The sequence below is a fragment of the Mauremys reevesii genome, linkage group 9 (assembly GCF_016161935.1).
Source record: "Mauremys reevesii isolate NIE-2019 linkage group 9, ASM1616193v1, whole genome shotgun sequence".
In the NCBI taxonomy this organism is placed as follows: Eukaryota; Metazoa; Chordata; order Testudines; family Geoemydidae; genus Mauremys; species Mauremys reevesii.
Window position 1 is genome coordinate 9,125,666 of NC_052631.1, and position 14,121 is coordinate 9,139,786.

At 38.7% G+C, this 14,121-nt stretch overlaps 1 protein-coding gene across 6 annotated transcripts in view; it reads right to left on the reverse strand.

Moving 5' to 3' along the window:
- The window catches only part of ATP11B (ATPase phospholipid transporting 11B (putative)), a 92,872-nt gene that overhangs the window by 19,261 nt on the left and 59,490 nt on the right, over positions 1-14,121 (reverse strand). For all 6 annotated transcript variants that reach the window (XM_039488194.1, XM_039488190.1, XM_039488193.1 and 3 more), the window contains 5 exons: positions 12,189-12,248; positions 9,747-9,874; positions 5,990-6,128; positions 938-1,003; positions 516-619 (listed from right to left, as the gene is read on the reverse strand). In XM_039488194.1, coding sequence (XP_039344128.1) covers positions 516-619; positions 938-1,003; positions 5,990-6,128; positions 9,747-9,874; positions 12,189-12,248 — 497 coding nt within the window. The remainder of the gene's footprint in view (positions 1-515; positions 620-937; positions 1,004-5,989; positions 6,129-9,746; positions 9,875-12,188; positions 12,249-14,121) is intronic.

Below are 14,121 nucleotides of genomic sequence, written 5' to 3' on the forward strand. Positions count from 1 at the left end.
GGTGAAGTGAAAATCTGTATTTACAAAGAATTTTTTTCAGCATTCATGTGTATGGAAATAGGAGTCAGAAGCCTTTTCAGAAAGGGGTGGATGGCCTTTACGGAGTACTGTAGCAGGCAAAAAAAAGTCTCCAGAAACAGTATGAGGATGCTGAGATTTAGAAAACAGCCATTCTAGAGAAGAATTTGGGTTGTTACACAAAATGACTGCAGTTTCATTTAACCAGAAAACTAGTAAACTTAGAAAAAATGCAATGAATTTCAGAGTTCTAAAATGCATAAACACGTGTCTGCTTCAGGTGAGGGATAAATGCATGCAAGGCTGCAAAGTTACATGCTATATGTTAGGAGTAACAGGCTCTAGGTTTGAAGAAAAGGGCAAAAACCCACTGCTGGGATTGTCATTTCCTTTCCTGTTCTAAATGTATGAAGAAATTAATAGCTATAATGCAGGATATCAAATACTAAAAGCAATGTTCTACGCGCACACAGAGATAAAAGGAAAAAATCACTCACCAGATAATTCCCCCATAAAACAAGGAAAATAGAAAATAAAACACAATGGAGCCCCAGGTAACAAAATGATTTATCCAAGTCCAGAAATGAGTCTCTAAAGCCATCTAAAAAACAAAGAATGTTTAGAAAATTAATCTATGTTGTTTTACTTCATTAATATGAAAAGACAACATTGCTTTCAAATTATTTGGCTTTACTTTCAAACTTAATCAGTAAACACCTTTCAAGACACATGAAACAATGAAATTAATCTTTTTAAGCCATCACTGAAATTAACCCTAATTCCCTCTTTACCTCCTGTTTCCTTGAGAGACAAACTATTCACCACTCTTGTATAACTATGAAACCAACTTTAAACTGACAAATTATTCGGTATTTGCTTACATTTCCCAAAATGGAGGGTAAATATTATACTACTGTACCTTCGCTGTAACAGTTATAACCATAACAGTAAAGACCAAGGTACCGAAAGTCCAGTTTCCAAACATCTAAATAAAATACAAAAACAGAAGTCATTGCACAAAATCAATTAATAGCAGTTGTAATAAATTATAGCTATTTGAAACCAGCTACACTAATGAAACCAGTGATTGTTCACTAAGTATAGTTAGTAGAGCAAGAAGGGTCCAGCGCAAACCACAGGCAAAGAAAAAATATAATTCCTATTAAGAGTCACAAAATTTACACCCCACTAGCAAGGAATCTTTTTCCTTACCACCACAAATCTACAGCAGAAGATGACAAAACCAAATCATAAAATGAGATGGCAGGAAAATGAAGTTACTAATCAACCAATTATGTGTGACTATCCAGCTAGCCATGACTATCAATGGGAAGGTATTCCACTTTAGTGTAAAAGCAGTAACTCCTCAACTACTAAGTTTAACATTAAAGGTTATTTTAAAAATGCAGCATCATTGGAGGGTTTCGTTTTTCCAAACCACAATCTTCAAAAATAATTCAAATAATGGTGCTGTTCTTCAAAGAGAACATTAAGAAAAGAGACTTCCCCCCCAAGGCTGATAAGATGAAAATTTAATCTGAACCCTAAAATACTTCTAAAGTATATACCACTTTCATCATCCCATACCAATATACTAAATTATCAGACCTTGGAACAACTTCTCCAATGTCAAAATCCCAGCTCTAACAAAAGGCGAGGATGCTGTGTTTGTTTCAGCTGTGTACCCACATGCTTCGCAAACACATATCACCCTTCTACTTTGCCTGCCTGTACTATTCTCATGAACAAGCAGGTACTGAAACTGAAGAGATTCTGTAGCACCTAGACATTATGGTGACTGACACACTACATACTTTAGGACAGAGCCCAGAATTCTTGTAAATTTCACTTCTTTATCATTTATTAGAAGTAGGCAAACATGGATAGTGCAGGAAGACACCACCTGCAGATATGCAACCAAATTCATCACTTTGGAATTTGATAGTTTAGTTTATCAGTTAGAAAGCTAGGATTAACATGGTTACAGCCCTTGTAATAGAGAAATGATTAAAAAAACCAACCCTCAAGTGTACCCCCATACACCCAGTGCCTTGCTATACAAGGAAGAAAAATAATTTTTCAGCTTGTTAACTATGAGATTAAACTACTGCTATTATGAGTGGCCCATGAAAGAAAGTGTCTTAATTTACACTACCCTTGATGGCTGTACAGCTGCAATGCAAAAAATGAACAAGTTCTTGCCACCATTTTTATTTTTGAAAGTATTTACAGAGAATAGATGCTGCATCCTTTAATTTTGTGGAATACCAGATACAATATTTTGTATCTCCTTCTCTTCTTCTAACGTAAATCTTACCATTTGCCTGTTAGGTTTCAATATCTGACGACATGCACAGCATGAAAAAGGGGGGAAAAAAGTAGAACTAAAAGATCAAGTTGAAGTACAGTGTGTTATTATGTAAGGCTATTAAATCTCAAACACACATTTACATACTCTGCTCTGGAAGCTAACCATATGTTATATGTATACAAAGTAAATTGTTCCGTTTGGTGCTCTGAAAGTCTACCATTAAGTCTGTACTTAGGCACTTTGATGTAAAAAGGATTTTTTTACCTGAACCAATAACTGCTCAGGAATGGATTGATCCAGAGGGGAAAAGCTGTATTGAAAAACTTTTTCCATTCAATAAAATTCAACAAAAGCAAGATATCTATGAATGCACAAGCAGAAAGTCATATGGCCTTTACTATGTTACACCAGAGGAGACAATACATACCTCAATTAGTAAAGATATTTTGCTCAGAGGTTCAACTATTTTAATGCCTCTGTCAAACATCTCGTAAGTGGACAGGTACTCTAGCTAGCTGTATTATCACCACTAACTTTTCAGCCTGCACCCTATCTAAATTCTGCTCTCTCTAAACAGAATTTAGCAATTGTTTCATGTTCTCTCTGACTTTAGCACACAAAATATTTTTGTCCATTGTCCATTCACCAAAAAATATATATCATCATTTGCTGGTGAAACTGGAGTAGAGCTCACAAGGCACTTGTAAGATTACGGGAACATTCAAGAACTTTAACAGATGCCTTTTTTCTAGCATCTGACTGCCATAAATGGAAGCTATGGAGGGAAGTTTTACTGAGGTCTGAGCAAGAATGAATGAGGATTCTATGGCAGAGATATACAGAATATAACAGATTGACAATTCCTGCCAACAGTAGCAGCACTCATTTGGAAGACCTAAAAAACCCCTGTCATACTACAAAATAAAGGAAAATGACTGTATTCACTGAAAAATGTATTTATTTTACAAAGTATATATGTCAAAGGTGTTTGGTTACAGCCTCGCAGACTGAAATCTTCTTTCTTCACAGAACAGGTAGCATGTGGATAGTGGAAATGTGAGTTTCCCCACATCATCCTAGAAGGAAACCACCAACTTATTTCACATTGGCCACTGGATGGAAACAAGGTCACGAGATGGGGTGAATTTGAACCAGTGACCGGGGCGGAGGAGAAGAGAGAGAGAGAGGATAGCTCAGTGGTTTGAGCATTGGCCTGCTAAACCCAGGGTTGTGAGTTCAATCCTTGAGGGGACCACTTAGGGATCTGGGGCAAAAATTGGTCCTGCTAGTGAAGGCAGAGGGCTGGACTCGATGGCCTTTCAAGGTCCCTTCCAGTTCTAGGAGATTGGTATATCTCCAATTACCTTTATTACAAATTTACTAAGTCAAACAGTCCTCTTTGCTGAAGTTATTTGCTGCAGGAAAAAAAAAAACTAACTTCTAGGATAGGACTTAGTTCTCCTGTTATTTGACATTCAACAATAAGGAACACAAGGCAAGAATCTCACTGAGGACAAGGTAGTAGGTAATTAAAAGTAAGAAATGCCTAATTTGTACAGCCACCTGTAAGAGAAAAAAAAACTACTTTGTGATGCTAAATCCTAGTCTCACAAAAGCAGCAGTTGCCCATTTGTATCAAACACACTGCAAGTTGAGTAATGATGGCGGTAAAGGGACAATGGCCAGTTGACCCTGGACGGATTCTAGAAGAGAGTGCCCTTTTGTTTTTCTTGTTTCGGTCTAGCAGTAAAAAAGAAATCCCAAGAATTGATCTTAGTGTCCTGTAATTTAAAAAGGCTAATGATTAAATACTACTAATTCTACTAAAACAAAAGTTTTAGTCTTCCTGACATATTTTCACTTTTAAGTACTGAAAACTAGACTCTCTTATTCCATTTCATGACCTTGAAGGAGAGTTCATCATTGATACTACAGCAATTATTTGCTGAAGACTTCATATTATTGGAAAACTATTTACACTTTATTCATATAAATTTAATGACAGACTATCAAATCTGTCAAAATGATTTACAAAAGACTAGCTAGAACAATGAATAAAGAGTTTGAAAAATTGTTTAAATCATCAAATCAGTCTAAAATTTCATTATTTACACAGAACCAATAGGACTCCTTTTAGACTCAGACATTCAGGCCAGAAAGGATCATCACGATCATCTAGTCTGTCCTTCTGCACATTGCAGGCCACAGAACGTGGCCCACCCACTCCTGTAATAGACCCATAAGCTCTGGCTGAGTTACTGAAGTCCTCAAATCATGATTTAAAAGACTTCAAGTTACAGAGATGTTAAACAATGACATTTGGAATACTATTATATTGGTTCTGTGGCAACTTCAAAAGAAGCCTTTCAGCACATGCTCTCAGGGGGACAATTTTTTTGGAATAAAGATATACAATTATGTAGAATTACTTTGACAATTAAGAGTTGCATGGGGTTTTCTATCAATTATCTTAATAAATATCAAAATATACTCCAGGGCATACTAAAGGATTGCTCAACATTTTGTTAATGGCTAAGACAGAAATGCTCATCTGGAAGGATCTCTCTTTTAATGCTTGAATTTCTGTACCTCCGAGAGTGGAGGTATTTATATAATGCTCTGTCATCTTCAGTTATAATTCACTGGTAGTTCAAACACATTTTATTACAGGTTTTCATGTGATATAAAAACTCAGTAATCTATTTAATTTTTCTGTGGGTTTTTGTTCGTTTGAGCTTTTATGAACATTTGCTATGTAGAGTAGAACTTCAGAGTTATGAACATCACAGCCAACCACACACCTCACTTGGAACGGAAGTATGCAATCAGGCAGCAAAAGAGACCTCCCTCCACTCCCCAAAAGCAGTTAATACAGTACATTTTTAAATGTAAGCTACTAAAAAAAATAAAGGGAAAATTTAAAAAAAGTTTTGACAAGGTAAGGAAATTTAAATGAAACAAGCACAGAAAGTTAAGATAGTTAAAAACAGCATTTTTCTTCTGCATAGTAAAGTTTCAAAGCTGTATTAAGTCAATGTTTAATTGTAAACTTTTGAAAGAACCATAACATTTTTGTTCAGAGTTATGAACATTTCAGAATTACAATCAACCTCCATTCCCAAAGTGTTTGTAACTCTGTGGTTCTATTGTCACTGGCTAATACAAAGGGAAAGTTATGTAATCAGAAAATGTGCAGATTTTCAATAATTAGAATAGAACAGTAATGGTTTTTCATAAATCACTATCCAAAGATTCAACATTTCAATTTTTTACAATATTAGAAATAAAGCAGATAGAATCTAATCCATCAGCAGAGATCTTTCTAGGATATGAGTTTATTTTGGACAAACATCCAGGCACCAGCCTAAGAGCAACAGATCATCATATGAATGATCTGTTCTGCATTTTCTTCACTTTAATTTCAGGATCTTTTACTGCCTATAGGGGAATAATGGTAAAGCACGTTTTGTATTTATTCAGTGCAGAAAGTATTTAAGGTCTTGAAAAAAGAAGTCTACTGGTTTACTATTTAAATTTACTGAATACAGTGTGACTTTTGCACTGCTAGTGTACACTAATTTTACAGAAACTGTGCAGAGTATATTTACTAAAAAAATAAATCACTGAATACACTGTCTTGCAACCTGTGAACTATTTTACCTGGCCATTTCCCAGAAGAGAAGTGTCTTCTCCCATCAGAAGATACGAGCCGTAGAAGAAAACAAATGCATGAGAGAACCCCAAAATGGTCCAGTAAAGAAACGGTTTAAAGCCCAAGAGCGCATTTTTCCTAATGTCTCTGTGGAAATAAAATAAATTTTAGATTTCAATTTTTCTCCAAATAACCAATCAGCTAGCTACTGAAACTGCATTTACTCAAAACAATAACATTTGTTCATTCTTCTAACTTTGCTGAGATGCATTTTTAAAAAATGCAAATAATAAAACAATTATTTACGGGACAGGTAACTGGAAACCTTGAAAGCACTGATAGAGGTCCTTGCCTAGATGAGAAATAAATCCTAAATCTCCTTTACAAACATCCTCATGAGCTGACTATTATTTTTATCTCAATTTTATGGAAAAATGTAGGCAGAAAGGTTAATGATATACCTCAGGCCGTAAGAGGAATCAGTGGGAGCTCTCTCACTCAGAGTACCCTGCTTTAACCACTTCACATGTTTAAAAAGAGCTGGTCTCAGCCCATTTTCTAGTGGACAGGTGTCCAATTAAAAAGTCACTAACAGGAATGTCAGACAACAAAGTTCCTCCTTCCCCGGGGGGACAGAATCTGCCACCTAGGCCCTGTAACCTTACCATCAAATCTTGGCTAAAACACTTTTTAATCTGCACTGTATTTTCTCCCATCACTGTAGATTCTGAACACCTATTTTGTCTAGAGAGACTTATTTCACTTATTACTTTAGATACAAATAAAAAAACCCACAAAATAAATTATGACAGATAATTCTACTTAAAAGATCTTTGGAGATGACATGAGTGAATTTAGTTTTAGCTACAGTACACTTTTCTGTCTTCAATAAGCAAAGCTACCTTCAATAAAGCAAAACTACCTTCAATAAAGTAAATATAATTTATAATTTAGAAAGGGTCAGCTGATCATTAGAAGCCAAAGGGACTAAGCATCACCAATAATATCACAACTGTGTAATGCAGTGTGCTGAAGAATGCAGTTCCACATGCTTCCACTAGGGGAATTATAGTCCACAAGCACAAACTGCAGACAGCAGAGGAATGAGGTACATAGTAACAACTAGATTTGAGGGGGATAGGTTGAGATTAAGAGAGAATAGGAAGAGAGTCACACAAGAATAAATACTGTTTTCTCCCCAACTGCCCTTCACTACAAGGATTGCCACCTGCAGCCCCACCACTGATTTTGGACATGAGCGGACAGTGATTGGGAAGAGGAGGTTACTTACCTGTAACTAGAGATTCTTCAAGACATGTGGTCCCTATCTGAATTGCACTGAGGACACCTTGCATCCAGAGCTGGTGAATCTGAAAGCAGTAGTGTCCGTTGGTCCGTGCATGTGCTTTTGCTTCGACTCATGGTTTCGTCCAAGGTGATAAAAGATGGTGCGGACCGACCACGTCTCCAGTTCCCTCTCCACCACAAATCCAACAGATCCGCAGCAGGGGCCAGGTTTTGGAATATAGATAGGGACCACACATATCAAAGAACTTCCAGTTACAGGTAAGTAACCTCCTCCTCTTCAAGTGATGGTCCCTGTTCTATTCCACCTTGGGTGATTAACAAGCAGTACCTAATTTGGAGAAGGGTGTGAAGATGAGGATGGAATAGTTGAGTGGAGGACAGCTGTGTTGAATGAGGTATCCATCAGAGTTCTACACCACGATGTAACATATAGTGAAGGTATGTACCAAATGCCACGTGGCCACCCTACATATTCTCTAAGCGGCACATTGTGCAGGGTGGCCATGGTGGATGCCTGGGCTCTCATGGAATGGGCCCTTACCCTGAGGAGTGGAGAGAGGCCTAATAATTGATAGTATAGCGTAATGTACCCGGAAATCCATCTGGAAATTCTGTGTGCTTGCCCCTTAACTCTCTCTGCTATTGCAATAAACAATCTAGAAGACTTTCTGATCAATCTTGTCCTCTGCAAGTAAAGGCTAAGGCCCATTGTACATCAAAGGAGTGAAGTCGTCGTTCCTCTTCTGAGGCATGAGGCTTTGGGAAGAAAGCAGGCACGTGGATGGGTAGGTTGAGAAGAAACAGAGATGACCTTTGGTAGAAACTCAGGCATAGAGAGACTTTGTTTTTATAGGAAGTGGTGAAATGGGAGTTCACCATCATGGCCCTAAATTCCTCTATCCTTCTCACTGAAGTGAGAGCCACAAGGAAGGTGACTTTCATGGAAAGAAGGGACATAGAGCATGAACCCAGTGGCTCAAAGGATTGTTTCATCAGTGCAAACAGGGCATGGTTGAGGCCCCATTGGGGAGCAACAGATTGTACAGGTGGAAAAGTTCAGAGGAGGCCTTTCCAAAATCTAGTAGTCAACGGATGTGTAAATAGGAAGTGTCCTTCCCTGGGAGGATGGAATGTGCTGACTACCGCTAGGTGGACCCTGAGAGAGTTTAGGGCAAGCCCTGACATCTTTAAGGGCAGGAAGTAATTCAAAAGAAGGGAAAATCTTCACTTCCTACGGGGAAAGCATCTTTGGTTCGGCCCAGGAGGCAAAGCGTTTGCACTTGGCCTGGTAGGAATGCCTATTGGACTCCTTCCTTCTGCTCGACAGGATGTCTTGCACTTCCGATGAGCACTCTTGTTCTAGAGCAGATGCACCCATCCAAATACCATGCTCTGAGTTGAGGCGTCTGTGGAGGAGGATTTCTGATCCTGCCACTGTGATGTGTTAGCAGCTCAGGGAAAGTGCAAATGGGAAGTGGGGCACAAGCTGACATGCAGAGAAGGTTGGAAAACCAGAACTGTTTTGGGCAGAATGGGATGATCAGGAAGACCGTGGCTCTTTCCTGCCTGATCTTGTGGAGTATTAGTGGCAGGAGTGGTAAGGAGGCCAGGTGCAGTTAATTTGGGCTGACTAATGGAGTAACAGGTACAGCTTGCAGATACCACACCTGGATGAAATGTGGGCTTCTCCCAAGCAGTAGAGGCAGCACCAGATGCTCATCACTGATCGAGAAAAAAAGGCAGGAGGCACAGATTTTAAATCCATGAGTCTTTGGCATAGTCCAGTACCCACATGTGGGTATGCAGGCGGGAGGGGTAACCAGTAAACAGATTCCCCCAAAGTCTCAGTTCTACTCCAAACACAACTAAAAAGCTAAAACTATGTAAAAACAGCAAATACAAGAAAAACAAAGTACATATAACGCTACACTTTTTAAGGTGTGTCACACACGAGGACGCTGGTAGTTCCGACTCGCACTATGCAATGGTGAGAAGGATCTGGAGACGCAGTTGGTCCGCCTCACCCTTTATCACCTCAGACAAAACCATGAGACGAAGCAAGGACACATGCACAGACCAATGGACACTCCTGCTTTCAGATTCTCTGACTCTGGATGCATGGATCACATGTGTAAACCCTCAGTGGAATACCATAGGGACCACCCTCATTCGAAGAAGAGCTCATTCTTTTCAAATCTTAACATGGGATTGGATATAACAGATGTGGCTCTTGAATCACAAAAATATTTTTGAAAACTAACCTTTAATATTGGAAACCTCATTTTTACAAGTTTTTCTTCTGAAGGTTGTTAATAAGTTATACAAATACTGGGGAATCTAAGCAAATGCAGTAATTTTAGCACATTAAGATATAACTACAGAAGACACTACTTTATTAGTAAGTTTTACTACTGACATTCTACTAGGTCCACATTTAGGTACAAAGGGTATGCATACCTATAGAGTGCTGGCTTGCTCTGTAACACATGAGGGTGAACGTGCTGTTCAAAAAGACTGTACATCAGAACAGGCAAAGAAGTGAAACTAATGTTGTATAAAGTCAGGTACACACTGTCATAGAGCGTCTGTAAATGGAAATACACTTAATTAGTTTAAGTTTTTAAATACCAAAATGGAAAGATTGACTTGTTTAAAAACAGATATATAAAAGCAATAGTAGCAGCAAATTCACCTAATCTCATGCGAATCTGCACTATTTAAAATTTGTTTGCTATACAGTATATACATGAAAGTGCATTCCACTGTGTGTTAAATCCTATTACAATTATTTTTTATTTATATAACTGTAGCACCTAGGCGTTCCAGTCATGGCCTCGGACCCCATTGTGATAGACACTGTGCAAACAGAACAAAAAATCAGCCTCCTACCCCAAAGAATTAATAATTTAAGCAAGTTCTAGTTTGGACATTTGTGATCATCCTTTTCTATGCAAATGTGAAGTAATCTTCCAAGTTCAGGCAGGTCTAAACTTAAAACGCTTCAGCGGTGCACCTGAACTGGTGCAGTTGCACCGATGTAGCACTAGTGAAAATGGTGCTACGCCAAAAGGAGGACTTCTCCAATCAGCATAGTTAATCTACCTCCATGAAAGGTGGTAGCTATGTTGCTCAGAGAAGCCCTCCCATCGAAACAGTGCCATCTACACCGGAGGTTAGGTCAGTGTGATGCTGTATGGAATCTAGGGGACACAGTATAACTGTATCGCTCAGGGTTGTGGATTTTTCACATCCAAGTGATGTAGTTATACCGATGTAAGTTTATAGTGTAGACATGGCCTTAGTCTTCAGGATACTATGGGATAGTGTTTTCAGAATAGGATTTATACTCCCAAGAGGGACCTAGAGAGCTTTTTAGCTCTCTTTTGATTCCAGGGGGGAAAAAGTGTGTTCTCCCATAAGCTCTGATTTGTAACATGACTGGCTTTGACAGATATCCAAACAGTCTAATCAAAGATTTGTAAAGTTGAAGACAGAAATGTGAGAGAGAAACTGGCATAATCCAAAGATTAAATTTATACACAAACTACATGTAAGCAATAAACGCAGGGAAATTCAAATGCAAAAACCAATTACCTAAACAAACTGTGGTGCATAAAGTAAACCATGATATTTTTTAAAAGCCTTATGATTATGTACTAGATATTGGAAGAAAAAAAACAGGCTACTTATAACGTTAACAATAAAATCTGCTATTTGTGCAGGAACTGATGTCAGAGGTGGTGCAGAGGAGACAATGAGACCTCCATCACTGACCCAGTTTTCTGATCTTCAGCCACTAGCACCTAACTCTGCTCCACATTGTCCTCAAGACCACTTTCCCATGAGATGAAATCTGCATGGTCTTAAAGCAATGATTCTCAAACTTTTGTATTGGTGACAGCTTTCACACAACAAGCCTCTAAGTGCAAACCCCCTTATAAATTAAAAACACTTAAATATATTTAACGCCATTATAAATGCTGGAGGCAAAGTGTGGTTTGGGGTGACACCCCACATAATAACCTCACAACCCCCGATGGGTCCCAACCCCCAGTTTGAGAACCCCTGGTCTAAAGCTTTTAAAGCTCAGATCCCCAACCTCTAGCAATTGCTATTTTATAAACTCTCTACAGCTATATAATAATTTATGAGAGATAAGCAGAAGTGACTTAATTGGGGTGGGAAACAGTAACTCACTGACATAATGAACTTTTTAGATTTGTTCTAGAAAATTACTTTGCTTTTTACTAATCATTCATATTAAAATGGAGGCTGGCTATTTTTAAGCTAATACTTAAATGTGTTGTCCACTTGAAGTCAATCATTTCTACAGCAGAAGCTGATTTGTCTGTAATGTGGGAAAGGCACTACAAATAGTGGATTTGGTCAGAGAAAATGGGTTGTCAATAGTGTAATTTTATTCCCTCCATAATTATGGTCTCTTTAGACATGGGAAAAACAAGCTCATCAATTCAGTTTAAAAAAAGTGACAAACTTTGAAGGTGAAAGAGAAAAATAAAATATCCATGAAGTTGCACTACTGATTCATACAGTTATTGTGGAAAAGTAGCTGTCATACAGCAGACACTTTTTCTGAAGAGAGAGCTATTTTGTTTTTTTAAAGTGCCATGTTAAGAAATAGGTGGTTGATTATTTTTAAAAGCCAGCAGTCATTTTTGATAAAGGAAATAAAATAATATCATTTAATATACTTTTGCATTTCTGAAAAAGAATAAAGCAACAGGCTAAAGAATATGCAATTTACAAAAAAATATGTATTCCTATTCAGCTGCCAAATTGTACAAAGTTTCTGCAGAAAGTTTAGTGCTTTCCTCCCCATTCGTCTAGTCATTTAACATCCCCTCCCATGTACAAAGAAGTTAGACACCCAATACTTACTTGTTGTGAAAACAAACAAAAGAACTGATATAAAAATTGTGGTGTAATAAAGCATACATTCTGAAAAACAAAAATGAAAGGGATTGTTAGACCTAGAACGTATAAGCCCCTCACACTCAGCCCTGAAAAAAATGACTTCTATGAAGCTGGCATGAATACATGGAGTGAGTAAAGCATTCCACTGTTTCACTTGGGAAGGCAAAGTAATAAGCTTCACCCTGTACCAGATCTTGTTTTTGAATTAAGGTTCAATTTAAACATAATCATCTTACCATCTACTATTCTCACAAGTATCACCTAAGATTCCATATATTTGTGAGAATAATTTACACCAATATAAACACCTTTCCCACTGGTATAACTGTGTCCAGACTCAGGGGTTGTATTGCTTTAACTATATGAAAAAAGGTTTAGAAAACCCAGCCTACAAGGAAAAAAACTGGGCATGCTTACTTCTGAGAAAAGACGACTGATGGGGGACCTGATGATACTCTTCAAATATGTTAAGGGCTGTTATAAAAAGAAACTGATCAACTGTTCTCTATGTCCATTTAAGGTAGGACAAGTAGTAGTAATGGGCTTAATCTGCAGCAAGGGAGATTTAGGTTAAATATTAGGAAAAACACCTTACTAACTCTAAGGGTAGTTAAGCTCTGGAATAGGTTTCCAAGAGAGGTTGCGGAATCCCCATCATTGGAGGTTTTTAAGAGTAGGTTGGACAAATGCTTGACAGGGATGGTCTAGGTTTTCTTGGTTCTGCCTAAGCACAGTGGGTTGGACTTGATAGTTTCTCAAGGTCCCTTTCAGTCCTATATTTCTATGATACAGGTTTCTAAACAGATATAGGCATAGCAGTACAAAAATGTGTGTGTGGGTTTGTCTATACTTCCACCTAAATCGGCACTTTGTGATCAATCCAGCCGTGTCAATTTAGTAGGTCTGGTCAAGACAAGCTAAGCTGATGGCAGAGTACACTCCCATCAACGTCTGTACACCACCTCTCTGAAAGGTGAAAAGTAAGTCAGCTGGAGACTGCCTGTCGACATAGCGCAGTGTAGACCCTGCTGTAAGTTGACCTACGTTACATAGCATATATAACTGAAGTAGCGCAACTTAGGTTGACTTACAGCATTAGTACAGGCCAGCCCTATGTGTAGGCCAGCCCTTGCTGAAAGATGTGAGAATAATAAAACCAAAAAATCGCTATTTTCACCCCAGCTTGTTTACTTGGGCATTTAACAGCACTTTGTGCATAGTTAATTTTCACTCTGACTCCTCTATAGTGTCCTGTTGGTGTGGCACTTTCACACAGCAAGAGAGGAAAGAAGAGGTTACTTACCTGTAACTGGAGGTTCTTTAAGATATGTGGTCCCTATCAGTATTCTACTGAAGGTCATGTGCATGCACCATGTGCCCAGAGCCAGAGCTTCTCAAAGTGGTATTGCTCGGTGATCTGCACATGTGCCCTTGTATTGCCTTGTGGTTTCGCCTGAGGTGATAAAGGGAGGGGCAGACCGACTGTGTCTTCGGTTCCTTCTTCACCACAGATCTACAGCAGAGGGGAAGGAGGGTGGGTCTGGAATACAGACAGGGACCATGCATCTCGAAGAACCTTCAGTTACAGGTAAGTAACCTCCTCTTCTTCAAATGCTAGTCCCTATTGTATTCCATTGAAGGTGATTGACCAGCAGTACTTAGAGAGAGGAGGGTGCGAGGAAGATGGTGGAATCGTATAGCAGAGGACCGCTGTGCTGAATGAGGCATCCATCGTAGAATCACATCCCAGAGCATAGTGAGAGGAAAAGGTGTGTACTGAACTCCATGTGGCCACCTTCCATATGTCCACAAGGGCCATGTTGTGAAGCATGGGTGTGGTTGATGCTTGCGCACTCATGGAATGTGCTCGTATCCCATCTCAGGGGAGCACTCTAAC